The 18,652-nt window shown below is 51.7% G+C and overlaps 1 protein-coding gene across 6 annotated transcripts in view; it reads left to right on the top strand.

Moving 5' to 3' along the window:
* The first annotated feature begins 8,726 nt into the window (after positions 1-8,726).
* B3GNTL1 (UDP-GlcNAc:betaGal beta-1,3-N-acetylglucosaminyltransferase like 1) overlaps positions 8,727-18,652 on the top strand; it is a 51,389-nt gene continuing 41,463 nt past the window's right edge. For all 6 annotated transcript variants that reach the window (XR_013991935.1, XM_081028709.1, XM_081028708.1 and 3 more), the window contains exons 1-4: positions 8,727-8,772; positions 10,769-10,885; positions 10,986-11,085; positions 17,088-17,152. Coding sequence is in view for 5 of the 6 variants with exons in the window: in XM_081028709.1 (XP_080884835.1) it covers positions 8,758-8,772; positions 10,769-10,885; positions 10,986-11,085; positions 17,088-17,152 (297 nt within the window). In the remaining variant the exon portion in view is untranslated. The remainder of the gene's footprint in view (positions 8,773-10,768; positions 10,886-10,985; positions 11,086-17,087; positions 17,153-18,652) is intronic.

Raw genomic sequence — 18,652 nt, 5'->3', positions numbered from 1 at the left:
GACCTGGGGATGGCTGGATGTGGGGGTGACGGGCACCCTGTGTGGCCCCCGTGTCCCTGTGCCTGCGCACTGTGGTCTGGCAACATGTTAGTGCAGGAAGCTGGGCGCCTGGAGGGGAAACAGCAGGAGGGGTGGTCGGGCCTTCCTGGGAACAAGGTGTGAAGCCCCTCCCCCACCGCAGCTCTAGGAGAGGGCGGGTCCTGCGGAGGGACACGCCCACCCACCCGAGCTCTCCCCTCCCAGGCCTCAGGGGTGTGGGGTGCCCCTCCGCCCCAGGAGAAGCAGCACAGCCACGGATGGGGGTGGGGATGAGTGGACAGTGCGTGGTGCCATCTGCCTGGGAACTGCCCAGCTGGACCAGGTTCTTCCCTCAGTGGCCTGAGCTGGGAGCCCAGAGACAGGCCCTGCCTGGGTCAGTTGGTGGCCGCGCCTCAGTGACTCAGCCCAGGTGAGCAGGTGGGGCGGCTGTAAAACACCCTGCCCTGGAGCCCACGTGGACTCCAGGTGGGGCCTTGTCCTCACCCACGCAATTAGCCTCCTGTGCCTCCGGCCCAGCCCTGGAGAAGGTCGCGTCGGTCCGGGTGGCTCAGGGCCGCCCCCTGCTGGGAGGTGTGAGCAGGCCCGTGGCCCCTGCAGCAGCGGGGAGCAGGGACGTCCGGAGAGTGAATGCCCCAGGTCGTCCTCCACCTGCCCCGACAGACCTGGGGATGGCTGTCTCCTTGGATGGACCAGGAGAAGCAGGCCTTGGAACACATTTGGGGGCACCTCTCTGTGTCGGTCATCTGTCCCGTCATGGTGGTGGGGAATCCTGTGAGCAGGGTGGGCCTCACTTTCGCTGAGCCCAGGGTTCAGGGGAGCGTGGCTCACAGGCTGGATGGGTCAGGGTCCCCAGAACCACACACAGGTTGGGTGTGGAGTGGAGAGCCCAGGGGCTTGGGGAGCGTCTGGGGCGGGCGATCACATGTGCTTGACAGTGGCGAGGGGACACAGCAGGGCTGGTGGAGGGCAAGCCATGTGGGGTGAGGTGGATGGTGTGAGGACCGGGAAGGTCAGGTCACCTGCGGTCTCCAAAGGTCATCAATCTGATAGGCCAGATGGACCATACAGTGGCTGGACTTCGCTGCTCACTCCTGCTTCTAGCCTGAGACATCAGTGTGATGTGTACGCTCCTTAAATACAGGTGAGAGGAAATGTCCACTACAGAAAACCCTCTCGGGTGGGCACTGGGATAAATTTGCTCCAAATCAATGAGGAGCTGGAGGTGGCGAGGACCTGTGCCCTCACCAGGAGGCCCCCCACCCCCATCTGAGGGGTAACCGGGCACTGACTAAGGGATGGCCCCCTCCAAGTGGCTGCCGGGTCGGGCTGACCCTCCTGGGGAGCCCCACCCCGCCGCCCTGTGGGGGAGGAGCTGCGTGTGGCCCCTGGGGGCGCCCTCCACAACTGCTCGAAAAATCGCTGATAGAGCTGGAAGCAGGAACGTGTGAGATCGGACACGAGGATGTGGGACACAGAGGGACGTCAAGTGGGGTCAGGCCAAGGCCCCGCCGTGGACGTGGGCTCACCAAGCCGACCGCGCTGATGTGGCCGGGTTTAGGACGGGCTCTGGGGGTTTGGCTGGGTCCTCAGTACAAACAAGGACCAGATGCTGGCCCACGGTGGGCCGTTAGAAAGGCTGGACCTGTCTTGTTTAATGTGGAGCAAAGGAGTCAAAGGCTTAGAGACATGAGACTGTCGGGGTGACTTTGTCACTGAAGACCTTCTCGCCACGCTGGGAGGGTCCAGAGGACGGACCTGTCACCCATACTCTGAGACATAAATTTGTGAGGGGAGCCCCGGCATCCTTGTCGAGCTTTGTGGTCACTCTTTTCGTAGGTCAGACTGTGCGGGAGGGAACCACAGCACTCATCTGGGGGACCTAAACGCAATGGGAACAATGGGATCCTGGTGGCAGGGCCCAGGTGGTGGCACGCAGCCTCCGCAGGCCAGGTGGGCCTGGTTCCTGTGATGAGCAGGGGAGCAAGGCTGCGGTGGGAACGATCAGACAAAGAGCCACGGCCTTGGCTGACTGATCACGGAAAGAAAGGCCCCTGAATTCTCGCTTGATCTGTACAAGCAGAGACGTTCTAGGTCAGGTGAGCAAGAGTCTAACCTGGATCATAGAAAGAGCCGCGGCCCCTCACTCAATTCCCAGACTTGAGCCTGCCTACAGACCACAACCCCTTGAGTGAAGGGGAGGCTGGGTCTCCTGGAGGAAGGACCCCGTGACACTACTGAAAATTTGTGTTATTGATTTACCTCCCCGTCTTCCCCAAAGGACTGGTGGCTTTTACCAGGGTAACTGCACTGGGGAAAGGAAACACTCAGACCTTTCAGGGATGGCCGGACACTAGTTCTGCACTGCCATGTGGCCACACGACCCAGCAGGTCCTCTGGGGCTGGAAGGTCAGTGGCAGACAAGGACCCAGCGTCCACCAGAACCTCCAGCCCATGCTGTGTGTTATGTGGGGAAGGCCATCTTTGCTCCCAGCCACCCATACCCCAGGGGTAAGTGGACTTGATGAAATCGGGGTGTGGAGCCCATGGGGGCTGTGGGTGGCCCAGGTTTGTGATTCGGAAGCACGAACCCTCCCCTCCCTGCGCCCTCTCCACTGTGCATTCCTGACCTTGTCCCAGAATAGTGGTGGCCACGAACACACTCGCGTCTGTGTCGCTCTGGAGTGTGGAGGGGCCGTGGGACTCGGGTGCCCAGAGTCTTGTCAGTCGTCGGGGTGTGGTGCCTTCCCACACCTTCCTTGGCTCTGAGCAGCCACCTGCCTGCCAGTCTCTTGTGTGTCATAGGGAAAACGAGGTGGAAAACATTATGATTGAGCTAGAGAGCTAATTAAAATGTTGAAATCATACTTCTTAATTATAAAAGTAAATAGGCTATCGAGAAAAGCCAGTTGTTCGGGACGTACTGAGAGACAAGGAGGGGTTTCCCCTTTGTCCTCCTGGCTGGATCCCCCAGGGACTGTGCTTCCCCAGTGCTCCCTCGGTGTTGCAGGCACACGTGTGAGCATGTGTGCACATGTGTGTGTGTGTGCACGTGTGTACTTGTGTGTGTGCTCAGTGACTGTTTCACCTTTAATCCCTGCAGGGTGTTGGTGCCTGTGAGGCAGGATCTGGGTTTCAAACCCGGTTTTGAAATACACCCCCGAGTAGGGAGCCTGTGTCAGTAATTCTTTCTCGTGGTCAGGTTGTCACCCTGGGGGACAGAGCGCCTGGCCCAGGCGCCGGCACTGGGGTGCAGAGGAGAAAGGATATACAGTGTGTCCGTGTCAACAGGAAGCCCTTTTGTTGGCATCTTTGAATTCTGTCTGTTCTCACTTCTTTTAAGTCCAGCCATGGGCAGGCGGAGCGGCTGCCATCTCCCTGGGTGACCAGCCTCTGAATGTCCACAGTCCCTTTTCCTGGCGACCGCCTAGCCTGTCCACCCCACGGTCCCTCCTGACTTTTTCTAGGGTGTCAGGGGCCCCGGAACCCCAAAGCCACAGGAAGAGTGTGTGCAGGGACTAGCGGCAGGGCCCCGGGGTGGCGCTGGGGTGTGGGACCCACTGAATCCGTGCCCAGTCCCTCCCGTACCCTCTGTCCCCCACCACCTCCACCTTTCGAAGGTCTCATCTCAGCCCAGCCCCTCCCTGTGAGCGAGCCACACTGCCACCCTGGGTGGTGTTCCGGGTGGTGCAGACCGGTGGACTGGGTGGGGGTGCCCCAATGCAGCTCCGAGGCAGGGGTGTCCTGCTCGCCTTCAGGTCCCTGCAAGTCCACTCGACAACTGCACATAGCAGCTGCTCCATAGGACTTTGAACCGGAAAGGTTCCAACTCCAGCAGATGTTTACCTGAAGGCCCCAGGTGGTCAGTGCTCCGAGATGTCCCTGGGGGAAGGCGACCTGCATAGTGAAGCCTTGTCTGCGTGGTGTCTGTTCCTCATGGTCTATGGCTCAGGCCACATGGGGCCACAACCACCGATCTGCCTCCTTCTGTGTACTGAGTCCCCGAGAGGTGAACCCAGCCACCAGACCCCTCATGTAGCCTGACCTGGCAGGCCCACCCGGCCTCTGACACCTTCCAGACTTAGAAGAGAGGCAAAAGGCCACGGGACTAAGTGGCACGGCTGGCAGGCACAAGCGACAGGAGGCGGGAGGAGGGCGAGCCCTCAGCACAGCCCCAGTTCACAGCCAGTGCCCCGGGCTCACATCAGCACCCACGTTCGCTTAGTGAGAGGAAAAGGCAGCCCAGCCACTGCACGTTGTTTCCAGCAGCTTCCAAGGAAGGCCTTCTCTGGCTCTCCATCCCCAGTGCTCCCTGGACAGGCCACCAGCATGCTGCGATTCCTAGCCCCATGTAGGGACCGACCCTGTGCCCCGCCCATGTCATGGGGCTGACCAAGACGACCCCTTGGGGCGACCCAGAAGTCTCCCAGGATTGGGCTGGTGTCCAGAGCAGTTCTCACCAAAACGCTTTCATGCTCTCTTTGTTTTTCCCCCATTTTCCTGCTCATGTGTGTGATTTCCATGGATCCTAAGCAGTTTAGACCACTTCCTGAAAAATCACCATTTCAGGCAAACTGCCAGGATCTTTTCCTTCTGAGAGAGGTGAAGTTGGGGAGGACCGGCGATCTTTCTAGCAAAGTGGCGATGCCCTTCCAAGGCCAGTCCTGGCCTCAGCTGTCCATCGCCACGTGGAAAGTGCAGCACACGCCCCGTGGAGGGGACAGTTTCCACTTTCCTTAGTTAAGCCCCATGTATTTCCTGTGCTTCCAAAAATGTCCGATCAGGAAGTACTAAACCTCAAAAAGCAAAAATAACTGTGTCTATCCACAGATGGGCTTCTCTTAGCCGCAGAGTGGCGTCTGTGCCACCCACTCTCGTAAGACGAGGGTTACTGTTTCTTGTAATTTTAAATCTGAGCAGAGCTGACCTAACCTAACCCTTCCTCATCCCCAAAGGACTAAAGTTACGCTTTTCTTAGCTAAGAGGCCTTTATCTGTGGCCCATCTCACTAAGGAGGGTTTGAAGGATCAACATGAAGACCTTCTGGGCAACAAGACAACACACAACTTGAAATGAGTGGAGCAAAGGAGACATGGTGTGTTGGTCAGAACTTGTCAGTACAGGGAGTGTTGGGGGCTTGGAGTGGGCTCCCCAAGCCCCCCTGCAAACCTGCGGCCAGGAGCAGCCCGTGTGGTCAGCGAGACTCCATACCATAGGGCTCACGGTGTCCATGGGTGAAAACAGACATCCCTGGGAGGGAGGAGGGTGCTGAGTGAGCCGTGGCTGGGTCCTTGAAGCAGGTCTGTGTCTGCAGTGATGGACTCCACCCACCCATACGCAACCTGCCCTTTTTGTCACGTTTCTCCATTTCAGCCGCTGACAAGAAGCCAAGGTGACATTCCATGAGGGATAACAGGTGAGCACACTGGAACTTGGTTACCTCTTCCCAGCAGCCCGTGGGTTTGCGTCCCCACCTCTATCTCCCTGACAGTCAGAATGCAGCCTGTGCGAGTTTTGGTCACTCATTGGGGCCAAGTGCTGGGGCCACACGCTGGGACTTGGGGACGCAGTTCCCACCCCCAGCTCCGAGGGGCCCTCCTTACCTGAGCACAGAAAGCACGTCTATCTCTCCACCAGCCTTGCAAGGGCAGCCATTCGCAGCCCGGACCCTAAGACTGGAGCCTGGAGAGGACATGCGTGCACCTTCCTGGGGATGGGACCCAGCAACTGGCAGAGGGAAGGGAACGGAGTGACAGGGCAGAGCGGAGACTGAAACAACCAGCACCTCTGCTGATGAGCTCTTATAACAAAAGAATGTGCCGGCATTGTAGACGTGTAGATAACACAGAGGAGAAAATCCCACAGGAAATGGCAGCGTGGGGTCACCTCGGGGTGTCTGCACCAGGGTGGAAAGGCAGGACAGAGGGGGACTCACTGGGTCTAGCCTCGAGGACACGGCCCGAGAATCCAGATGTGGTCCCTCACGATGGACCTCATATCTGTCCTGAGGGGGGCTGGTAAAGCACGGCTTCTACACTGTGGGGCGCCCTGCAGAGGTGCCGGTGGCCACAAACAGCCTGGAGTCCCAGCCTCGTGACTGCCCAGAGTCACGCTGAGACGCTCTGGGCTAGGAAACTCTCCCAGGGCCAGTGGGCTGGAAAGAGGCCAGGGATCCTGACCCCAGGGACACTGACCGGGCCTCTCACCCGGGGTGTTACAGTGTCCTTGTTCTCACCTGCAGGTGGGCTGGGCAGGCTTCATCCTGTGTGCCCAGCCCCCTCCCGCTCCATGGGGTCACCTCCCTCTCTGTGAAGCCATCAAACAGTCCCATGTCCCCCTGAGTACTGGCCCAGGCAGCTTCACTCACCCACTGGCTCTTGCTGGGGCTTGGTGACCAATTGTCCTGGTTTTCTGGGACAAAGGGGTATACAGGATGTGGGACTTTCAGTGCTAAAGTTGGAAGTTCCAGACATATGGGGATGAGTTGGTCAAGGCAGGTTCCGTGGAAGGTCGGAGAGGAGGCACTGACCTTGGGCGGCCATGTGGTGACCACTCTGGCCCCCGGCCGGCCTCCAGGGGAGAGAGTGGGACCCACCCAGAGGCTGGGGGAGCAGGCAGGACTCCACTCCCTGACAGCGTCAGCCGGGCCCTGGACCCAGAGGCACCTGATGTCACTCTTCCCAGGACACCAGCAAGCAGCCAACCCCAGGTTCTCAACGCCAGTTGAGAAAACACCGGCCTGTGTCACACCTCAGAGAGCTGGCTGTGCCTTCAGGAACAGACTTGTTATTGGGGTGCTCTGGCCGCCACGGGCAGCCAGTCTCCTGTGGTCTCAGGGCTCTGTCCTGCTGTGCTGGGTGGCTCCCGACCTCCCAGCAGCACCCACTGCCCTGGGGAGCTCTGTGGGGTCATCCTATTGGGAAATGTGGAAAGCATGGTTGCTTGGAGGTCTTGGGCTGTGAGCTGTGTGCAGTGTCTGGCTGTTGTTGAAGCGTGAAGTCACCCGTCATTGACACTCATGGCAGACCTGTTCTGACTCCCAGCCCAGGGTCCCTGAGCCACATTTTTGCCTCTGACACTAGTATCGTAAGAGGGCTGCTGGGCAGTTTTAAAATGTGAAGGCTCTGGCCAGTGGTACTGAGTCTTCTGAGTACAAACAGTGTTCACCAGTCTGCTTGAACAATAATTTAAAATAAAGAAAAATGTCACTCGGTAAACCAACGCCTTGGGAGTTTTGCATTACTTCCTGTTCAGGTGCCCTTGACTTCGTTCATCTTTTCATCCTACCATGTCCTCCCTGTGTCCCTCTGCAGGGGGGTGTCAATCCCCATGGTCTGGTCTCTGCTGAGAATTTCCTACAGTGAAGAGGATAATCTCAGGTCCCTGCCGGCCACAGGCCTGTACTTCTGAAGTGCCTCTTGGCACTCTGAATGTTTGCAAAAAGCACACTCTAAGCAAACGTTTATTGGGGCGAAGGCAGTGACAAGCACATTTCTGGCAGCTGGGGATGTCCAGGAAGCACGAAATGGGCAGCCAAGCCCAAAGCGAGGTGTGCAGTGCGGGGCGCCCGGCACCGCGGGAGCCCCACTTCCTCCTCCCGCGGATTACTGAGGCGCGGGCTGCACAGCCTCCCGTGTCCTGGTAGCTACACGTGACCTTCTGCCACCTCCTGAGACACCCTCCGCCCCGAGAAACCAGGCCGTGGAAACACAGCCTGAGATTGCTTTTGTTCCACTGCAGGTAAGGCTGCATTTTTCCTCATCTGACCCAAGTTTCAACTTGTACAAAATGTTTCGCAAATGGTTGATGCAATTTAAGGACAAATGACATTTGCTGTGACGTGTAAGACAGAGCATGGCTTTGCTGTGTCAGTTCGCAGAACGAGGTGCCCTTACGCTTAGTTCGGAGCAGTAAAGGATTCGTCCCGGGAGGGACGGCTGTAAACTTTCCCATTAATTTAAAGGAGTGGGGACAAACCGCGCGTGTGTGCAGGCACCATGCTGGTCACCGCCGGGCACAGGGATGCGCCGCCTTGTGCACTCACGGGCCCCCGTCCCCAGAGCCCTGGCCACCGACGGGCACGACGTCCCCGGGCCACACGTCTGCCGGGACGGGGACGCCGGGCCGGGCGCAGGGCAGTCGGGGGGTTACAGGGTCGGTCCCTGCGGAGCCGCGGGAGGGAAGGGTGGCCCCAGCTGCCTTCCTGGGCCCCACCTCCCAACACCCTCTCTGGGGACCTCAGGTGTCCTTGTCCTCCACTCGGGTCAAAGTGCAGGTGACATGGCACCTGCTTGCTTTAAAAAGGCTACGCACACACAACCTCCGAGGTTGGGACTTGAAGTCATAGCAGCTGGCACCGTGCGGCGCCGGCCCCTTAACCAACGTGCCTTCAGACGTGCCTCTACTGAGCACTTCGGAGTTAACTCCCTCCGGCGGCCCAAGAAGACGAGACAAGACCTCGGGGACAGAGCGGTCGCCCAGGGCCGTGCGCCGGGGCCGGAGCCTCGGCGCACGGAGCCCGCCGCCCTCCGGGTGCACGGCTACCGGTCCTCCAGCCGCTCTAGGCCGCGCCTCTCCACTTTCCGCTCGGCCTCGACCCGCCCACCATCGACGTCTCTCTGCACCAATCAGAGGCAGCCCGGTCTCGGCCACGCCTCCCGGCGAGCGGCCGGGCGCAGGCGCGCAGACCCAGGTGGGCGGGGCGACCAGAGGAGCGAGGCCATGCCGGCCCAAGTGGTAAGTGTCCGGCCGCGGGTCCGCCGCCCGGTCTGTCTGTCCCCTCCCCTCCCCCTGGGCCAGCTCCCTTACTACAGCACCTCTCTCGCGTCTCCCTCCCCTCCCCGCCCCCTCCCCTCCCTCTTCCTTCCTCCTTTCCCTCCTCCCCTCTCTCCCTCCTCCCCTCCCTCTCCCTCTTCCCTTCCCTCTCCCTCCTCCCTTCCCTCCTCCCTCCCCTCCCCAGCCCCCTCCCTCCTCCCCTCCCTCTCCCTCCTCCCCTCCCTCCTCCCTCCCCTCCCCGCCCCCTCCCTTTCCTCCTCCCCTCCCTCTTCTCCCTCCTCCCCTCCCTCTCCCTCCTCCCCTCCCTCCTCCCCTCCCTCCTCCCTCCTCCCCCTCTCTGCCTCCTCCCCTCCCTCCTCCCCTCCCTCTCCCTCCTCCCCTCCCTCTCCCTCCCCCCTCTCCCTCCTCCCCTCCCTCCTCCCCTCCCTCCTCCTTCCTCCCCCCTCTCCCTCCTCCCCTCCCTCCTCCCTCCTCCCCTCCCTCCTCCCTCCTCCCCCCTCTCTCCCTCCTCCCCCCCTCCCTCATCCCCTCTCTCTCCCTCCTCCCCCTCTCTCCCTCCTCCCCTCCCTCCTCCCCTCTCTCTCCCTCCTCCCCTCCCTCTCCCTCCTCCCCTCCCTCTCCCTCCTCCCCTCCCTCTCCCTCCTCCCCTCCCCGCCCCCTCCCTTTCCTCCTCCCTCCTCCTTCCCTCCCCCTCCCCGCCATGACTGCCCCTTTCCCCTCCTCTTCAGACCCTCCCGCCTGCCCTCATTCCCACTTCTGGGCTTGCCTCGTGAGGGTCTCTGCTGAAAGCAGCCAGCAGCAGCAAGAGTGCGGAGAGATTGGTCAAGGCCCATCTTTGACAGAAATTCACATTTGTTTTGTCCATCTTGAGAATAGCAAAAATATTCTTTCCTTTGAAAAATAATTCTAAGGTAAATACATAAGTAAATAGGGGAACTACTTTTGTGGTCAACATAAATTCAGGAAGGGAGCACCGTTGAATCAGATCCTCAGAGTAAAGAAAGTGCCTGAATTGTATTTTCAGTACTTACATCTCTGAGCTTTTCATCACCACACTTGGATTTAAATCCTACCTGTAGTCTCTGTAGATACACAACACAGACATGCAGGTTTGTATGTTGCCTGTGTGCTCACACGTGTGCACGTGTACACACTCACCTGGACGATGTGTTTCTCTCATTAGAAATCTGTCCGCTCTTCAGTAGTGTGTACACTCAAGGGTTGGGACAGACGTACCTTTGGGGATTCTGTGTCACTTAATGTGGTAAAGCACAAACTTGGGACAGTGCCTGTGATCAGTTGGTTTGTTGGCAGTCAGGTTTCATTGGTTTTACTCCATACGCTTCAGAAACTTTTGTTTTATCTGGGCTATGAGAAAGGACGCACCAAACTAAACTCAGGAGAGCCAAGGGACAGAGAGTGGGAGATCGCCCCCCACTGCCCAGCATGTGCCCCCACCCGTTGATGAAGCGTGTGTGGGGTACTTAGAAGGGTTTCTTTGTTCAGTGCCTCCAAAATCTGGGTTCACTAAAAATGCTTATCCCACCCAAAAGAGCTGATCAGTCGTTTTCATGGGTGTGTTGGAAGATACACAGGTGCTTCTTTCAACCAAAAAAATGATGCTTCTGACCAGTGGTTGGAAAACACATGCATTTGCCTTGGATTGGAAAAATTGGGGTGATTGGCCAACTATTGTTTCCTTTTCCCAAGGAAACAATTCTCAGACTATTGTTTCCTTTTCCTTTGTTCCCAAAGATCAGTGCAGTACATGTTCCGGGCAGGCATGGAGTGAAGCTCAGACACGTGCTTGTTCTCCCCCTGGAGGCCGAGTACAGGGTTATTCTGTAAAGCAGGCCTTGCCAGTGGGGACAAGAATGTGTGGGCAGCAGTGGGGGAGGGGAGGGCAGGGCGCTCAGTGTTTATCCAGTGTCTGCTCACCCTGTCTTTTGCCTCCCAGTCGGTCATCCTTCCAGTGCACGATGCTGAGCCCTGGCTGGACGAGTGCCTGAGGTCCGTGTTGCATCAGGACTTCCAAGGCTCCATGGAGCTGTCTGTTTTTAATGATGCCAGTAAGGTACTTACGAACTTCCTGCTGGTGACTGAGCCCTAGTGGAAGTCAAGGTTGGCTGCTCTGAGGGAAGTCTGCTGACCTGCCCATGTCCTCTTGCTTTCAGGACAAGTCCATGACTATCATTGAAAAATGGAAAGTGAAGCTGGAAGGTTCCGGTATCCTTGTGGTCATTGGAGGGCACAACTGTCCTTCTCCCCGAGGAGGTCAGTAACCATGCATAGCCAATTATTCAGCTTTAGAGAATGGTTTCGTAGCAACTTGTGTGCTTAAATAGCTTCCTGTTCAAATCCTGGTGAAAAGTGTGCTGAATCGCACTTACATATACCACTTGTAGGCTTGAATTTCTTCCTCTTGGGTAAGGATTTATCTATAATCACTAATTCTTTACCTACGCAGCCTAATGAAAAGCTTTTGGGTGTCTCATTTCTGGCGTAATTGATTAATATTGGTCACCTCTCCTTAAAATTGTTTTCTTGGGACGTTTGGTTTATTTTTGTCCAGTTTTTTAAATCTTAAAGAACTGGGTTTTCGTTTCACTGATTTGCTGTGTTATCTTTCTTTTTCTATCTTGTCTGTTTTCTGTTTCAACTCTGATAGGGTATTTTCTTTTTTCTAATTCTTAAGGTGGAAGCTGAGGTCGTTGATTTGAGAATTTTTTTTTTTCTGATATAGGCATTTAGCGATAAAAATTCCCCTCTAACTTGCCATAGCCACATCCTGTGAATTCTGGTATGTGTGTTTTCATTTTCATTCAATTTCAAAATACCTTCTAATTTCCTTTCTGATTTCTTGATTTATGGGTTATTTAGAAAGGTGTTACTTATTTTCCAAATATTGGAGGGATTTTCCGCCTATCTCTCTCTTATTGATTTTTAATTCAATTCCTCTGTAGTAAGAGAGCATACTTTGTTTGGTTTGAATCTTTTAAATTTAGTAAGATTATCTGCTGGTTTTGGGTAGATTTTCTGTAAATGTGAATGAGGCAGAGTTAGAGACCTTGTTTAAATCTGTACTCTTGTGATTTGGGGTCTACTTGTTCTGTGAGTCATTGAGAGGGGTAGCAAAATCTCCCGACTCCACATTTGTCTGTTCCTACTTACAGTTCTATCAGTTTTTGCTTCATGTCTTTTGAAACTCTTAACATTTAGGATTGTTATGAAGAATTGATGCCTTCATCATTGTGAAATAACCCTCTTAATCTGTGGTAAATTTTGCTCTGAAATCTGTTTGATATTAATATAACTGCTCGGGCTTTATTTTGTCTAGTTTTAGCATACCATAGCTTCCCCTTCTTTTTACTTTTAACCCATTTGTGTCTTTATATTTAAAGGGTCCCCCTCCCTTGTAGATTCTTACAGACAGCATGGTCTTTTATCCAATCTGACCATCTCTGCCTTTTAACTGGGATGTTTACACTAGTTACATTTAATGTGATTATTTTCATGGTTAGGTTTGTAGCCATCTTCTTCTATTAGTTTTCTATTAGTTGTATCTGTTCTTTCTTCCATTTTCCTCTTTTTCTGTCTTTTTTTTTTGATTACTCAAATAATTTTTTTGTAAATACTTTTTTTGTAATAGCTTTATTGAGATGTAATTGACATACCATACAATGCACCCACTAAAGTATGCAGTCGAGTGGTTTTTAGTGTATTCACACCTGTGGACAAGCATCAGTACAGTCAACTTTAGAACCTTTTCATAGGCTCAGAAAGGAGCCCTGTATCCTTCAGTTATCACCTTCCATATCCCTTGACCCCCGCCCTACACAACTGCTAATCTATTTTCTGTTTGTAGGTTTGCCTATTTTGGTTGACATTTTATGTAAATGGAATCATATAATTTGTGCTCTTTTGTGACTGGCTTATTTCTCTTAGCATAATGTTTTTAAGGTTCATGTTATAGTGTTTATCGATACTTCATTCCTTTTTATGAGAGAATCATTTTAGGTAGACCATATTTTGTTTCTGCATTCATCAGTTGATGGACATTTGGGTTGTTACATCTTTTGGCTGTTGTGAATAGTGCTGCTACTATGTTTCCCAGAAAATAAGACCTAGCTGGACCATCAGCTTTACTGCATCTTTTGGAGCAAAAATTAATATAAGACCCGGTTTTATTTTATATTATATAAGACTTGGTCTTATAGTAAAATAAGACCGGGTCTTATATTAATTTTTGCTCCAAAAGACACCATTGGAGTCGATGATCTGGCTAGGTCTTATTTTCAGGCAAATACAGTATGAACATTTGGGTATAAATTTTTATTTGAACACTGGTCTTTAATTTCTTGGGTGTATACTGTGGAGTAATTGCTGGGTTGTATTGTAATTCTGTGTTTAACATAGTGAGGAAACACCATACTGTTTTCACAGCAGCTGGACCATTTTACGTTCCTACCAGCAGTGTGTGAGGGTTCTAGTTTCTCTGCATCCTCACCAACACCTCTTGTTTTCTGTTTGTATTTTATTGTAGTGATCCTAGTGGGTGCGAAGTAGTTTCCATTTGCATTCCCTGCTGACTAATGATATTGAGCCTCTTTTCATGGGCTTGTTGGCTGTTTGTGCATCTTCTTTGGAGAAATGTCTCCTCAGGTTCTTTGCCTATTTTTAAATTGGGTCGTATGTCTTTTTGTTGTTGAGTTGTCAGAGTTCTTTACATATGCTGGAAATTATATCCTTCCTTATCAGATATATGATTAGCAAGTAATTTCTCATTCTAGTTTTGTCTTTTTACTGTCTTGAGAGTATTCTTTAATGTGCAAAGTTTATAGTTTTGATGCAATACAATTTATTTTTTCTTCTGTTGCATGTGCTTTTGGTGTCATATCTAAGAGACCATTGCCAAATCAAGGTCATGAAGATTTACCCGTGTTTTCTCCAGTCTTATAGTTTGAGCTCTTACATGTGATACATGTTTGAATTAATATATACATTGTCCCAACACTGTTTGTTTAAGAGACTATTTCTTCTCCATTGAAAGTCTTGGTACCTTGTTGAAAACCAGTCGACCATCAATGTGTGGGCTCATGTCTGACTCTGCTTTTAGCCGGCACCACGATGGATTGATCACTGTTAGCAGTGTTTTAAGTTCTGATATTGGGAAGTGTGATTCTTCCAACTTTGTTTTTCTTTTTTAAGATTCTTTTGGCAATTTGGAATCCTTGTCAATTTTATGTGAAGTTTAGGATCAGTTTTCCATTTCTGCCAAGAAGACCATTGGGATTTTGATAGGGATTGCATGACATCTGTAGGTCTATTTCGGGAGTATTGTCATTTTGATAACAGTAATAAGTCTTCCCATCCATAAACACAGAATGTCTTTCCATTGACTTTAATTTCTTTCCCCTGTTTTATAATTAACATTTTTCCCCATAAATCAGGTATTGTAAAACATCTATTTCAACTTGCTTCTGAAATGTGTATAAACAAATTGTGGATTTTGAAACTACTAAGAGTATCCTTTAAAAACATTCTCTATTAATAAAGATGTTTTACATCTTCCATTGTTGAATGAAAGTAAATGGAAGGCATTTTGGTGACTCTTGTGATTGCTTGTGTAATCTCTATTTTAAAAACAAGTTCTGCCTTTCATAAAACACTTTTTATGCATTAGCCGTAACTTGAGTCATGTCACATTTGTATGTGTTCTATCAATAACAAAAGGCAGTAATATTGTGAAGAAATGGAGTCGCTCTTCCAACTTGGGTGAGGCTGATTCACGGGGCTCCTGTGTTACACGTCACACAACGGAGTTAACCTGCTTTCCTATAAGGACATTTTCTCAAGTAGGAAAAGTTGTGTCGACTATTGGATAACATAGGTCCAAAGTGTCTATTTTCAGGAGTGCTGGGTTATTGCAGTTGGATTAAGATTCATTTATTATTGTTTCATATCAATAGAGCAAAACATTTCTTTGTAATGTGGTCACTTGCTAAAATCAAAATGAAGCACAATCCCACCCTCTTCTCTCCAGGAGTGAGGAATGTTGACAGCCCACTGAGGCCTGAGTTTTTCCTGCTGTGACCATGACAACCACTCTCCTCACAAAGGGTCGGGCCTCCCCAAACATGGGCCCTGGCACAAACATTTGACTTTCTTCGAGGCAATAATATTAAAGCAAATTCCTTGTCTTTGCCAAACAGAGGTTTCATTGTGAGACACTTTTAGCCTCCTTAGTGAGCAACATTTTCCTTCATTACCCAAATTCTTGGGTTTGAGTTTTCCCCTTCTAAAGCCCAACTCTAACAGTCTTTTTAAACAGAACTACCGCTAATTTAAACGTGATTGTGGAAAGTCTCCTCCTGTTTTGCGGTTTTCACGTGCAGCTCTTTGGTTCTGATTCCCATGAGGTCTTACTCTGGTCTTGCCCTGCTGTGCAGTATGAAGGGGAGTTAGCTGCAGCTGTCTCAAGGTGATGGCTTCTCTCTCTCTCTCTCTCTCTCTCTCTCTGTTTCCTCCTCTGCCTGATTATCCCTGTGGTTCCTTCATATCTGGGACCAACCCGCTGACTGGCTGGGGTTGACTAAGCTCTAGGATTAATGCTAGAAATTAAGCTGGTGCCTTGTGTGCAAAGCCCTGCACAGGGCGCGGCTCTGGGGCACAGCCTTGGATGACCCGAGTGGGGGCGCGTCACAGTTGCATGTCCTTTCTTCCTTCTCTGCCCAGTGTGGTTGGCCTGGGTGCTCCAGAGAGCGGCTGAGTCACTGGACAGCGCTGTCCCTCACGGGGAGGATCTGCTTGTGTCCCTGGGGACCGACAGCCCCTCCAGGTTGTCTGGACCTTGGTTAGCAGAGGGAATTGCTGGGCTCACTCTGCACACATTTGTGTGGCTTTGTGTGGTGACTTCTCTCGGTGGCACCAAATCTGTAATGGTCTGGTTAGCACAGTTCAGGGGTCAGCAGCCGCTTCTCCTGGGAAAGTGGGCGCTGTGCCCCAAAGTCCCCCAGCCCTGCTCTTTGGGTTGAATGCCTCCTCCGACCTGCCTCCCTGGTGTTCACTTCTGCTCCCTGTTCAGAATTGTCCCCGGGTGTCCCTGGCTGGCCGTGGCATCAGTGCCCGACATCAGCCCGGGCATCAATGCCCGACATCAGCCCGGGCAGCCTGGGCTCCCAGCTGCTTGCTGCCCTCAGGATCTCACTCACATGTGTGTGCCCTGTGCCGCCGTCTCTCTGTTAAGTTCTAGTGGCCCATTCTCCCTCTGACCCCCTGTTCTGTGTGTGTCCTCAGCATTTTCATTTGCATGAAAACACAGGTTACCGGTGAGCTCTCTTTTCCAGTGCAGTTCTAATCTCTTTGAAGGCAAGGATTTTTAAGACAGTTGTTAAAATATAATAATATCCATACAGAAACGTACACTTGTTGAAACTGTGCAGCTCAGTTAATTCTCACAAACTGAACATAGTGTGTAAACTTAGAGCTCAGTGAAGAGCTGGGCTCACGGGCCCCCGAAGCCCCGGGCCCCCTTGTGGTTACTCCCCTCTCCAGGGACACCCATCCTCCTGAGAGCAGAAAGAAGAATTTGCTGTCCTCGCACCTGTGTCCATGTCACCACAAAGTGCCCTCTGCTGGCTCCCTGTGTTCAGCAGGTGCTGAGGGCCACCCCACTGTGTGCGGCATTGATTCTGGGTTTGCAGCTTTTTGTTCTTCAGAGGGGTTCTTAGGAAGACAGTCTTGGGGAGCGTGCAGATGCTTCACCCTCGGCCACAGGACATGCACACGTTTGGACTTAGTGGGCACTGTGGTGACTGTAGCTTGTCACTAGGCTGGGATCAGGTAACTGCCCCAAAGCACCCAGTTCAGGGAACCTTCGCCAGCCAGGCAAACACGTCTGTCACCCTGCTGCCCAGGGACATGTGTGAGTTGACAGCAGCGCACCTCACTCAGGGACGTTCTAATTTTGCTTTTCAGTAAGTACTCTGCAGGCTTAGCTTGGCGCTGTTCTCAGTATAGGGCTGCTGGGTTTGTTCTCCAGGGAGCGTTTCCCACGGCAGCATCTCTGTGCCGCTGGGCCGCCCGCGTCTCAGGCTTGTGCTCACTGTACAGGCTGTGCTCTTTCCTCTCTTGCCCATAAAGCCGACCTGAGCTGACCTTTTACCTGGTAGCACAGCATGGCCTTGCTCTCTCACAGTGTATACACTACACTAAGTTTTATGAAAGAGCACACTGCTGAACACGGATTACAAGAGATCTTTTTCTTTTTTAAACAGTTGGATATTCTAAAAATCAAGCAATAGCACAGAGCTCTGGGTCTTACCTTTGCTTTTTGGATTCGGTAAGTAACTCTTTGTTTTATTTAAAATCTATATATGTTGGCTGGATAATTAAATGTCTTACATTGTAGTGTGGTTCTTGAAAGTCATTATTTCAATATATTATTTTAATATTATATGATTAGACTGATTATCATAGCACTTAACAAGTTAAGTTTTAGTAAACAATATTCCATAAAAAAAGCAAACCTGCATAGCAGAGAACCACATAAACAGAAATGAAGATAATCTGGGACGACGTTGACAAATACAATACTTGAAAGATTGACAGGCTAAGGCTTAAATAATTCATGTACTTGGATGACCAAACAAAGAAACACGGGTGGGAGGTAAACAGGACAGGACGGGGTTAGAAGCTTCACAAAAGTGGATGAGCCGATGACAGACTTTGTAAAAAGTTTAAGGCATTTGCAGTGAAACACTAATTAAATTGGTGAGATCCTACTTTAAAAAAACAGATTAACAAAGTTTTCTAAAAATATAGATACTCAGTACTTGGCACTGCTGACAGCATCATTTTGCATTTTGCATCAAGAACTTTAAAAATGTGTGTGTGCTTGACTCCTAAATTCACTTCTAGGTAACTGAAATTCTGAAAGAGGTTTATGGATGAAGAACCTTCAGTGTTCTTTATTACGATGGAGAGTGAGAAACAATTAGCATGCGCTAGTGTATAATAGCGTAGTAAATTGTGTATCTGTGTGAGGGAATTAGACAATGTTTATAAAAATGTTAACGACGTGACAAATGACTTTGGTAGGTGAAGAAAGAGCACCTGATTGCCCATACAGTGCATCATCAGTGACGGATTTCAGTTACTCTTCAACACACATCGGGAACACTTCTCTGAACTCGCTCTGCCCTCTGTCTGGGGAGCAGTGCACCCAGGCTGCTGTCTCCTAACACAGATTCCTGGGGGGCTGCTGTTTTCCTTCTCAAGGTCAGCTCTGGCTCAGAGTTTCTGCTTGTGCTGACTTCATCCACATAGGAACCTTCTCTTCATCTCTTACTGACTCAGCCTTTCCCTGATGACCAAGAACCCATGTACCAGGTCTTGGTTCAGAGGACGTAGGGAGAGATGAGAGCATGTGCAGATAAACAACATAACATTGTCGCACAGCTCTGCTCGTGAGAGAACCCCCAGCGGAGCTGCTCTCTCCCGTGTGTCCTGCTGCTTTGGTCTCTTCCATCTCCTCTGTTGCTCTTTTCTTCTTAGACTAAAACTCCGATTTCCCCGTTTTCTCCTACAGAATGCTCAGCCTTCCTTCCTGTGCTGTCAGCTCCTTTAAGATGCTGCTCTGGGGCCTGTTTTCACACTCAAATGGTCCATCTAGCATGTTGTGAACGACAGATTCCACCAAAGACAGCTGCACCCACCACATTGAAATTGGGCTTCGTGGCCTGTGGGTGAAGGGACATAGTACTTTCCTCTTTTTTCTGTTTCAAATTGCTCTTCCTGGAATGTGTTAGGATGATTATGTATTTGTCTCTAATGACAATAA

Source organism: Rhinolophus hipposideros (assembly GCF_964194185.1).
Source record: "Rhinolophus hipposideros genome assembly, chromosome: 20".
NCBI classification, from domain to species: Eukaryota; Metazoa; Chordata; class Mammalia; order Chiroptera; family Rhinolophidae; genus Rhinolophus; species Rhinolophus hipposideros.
The sequence above is the reverse complement of the archived record's forward strand: the minus strand, read 5'-3'. Positions and strand labels throughout refer to the sequence as shown.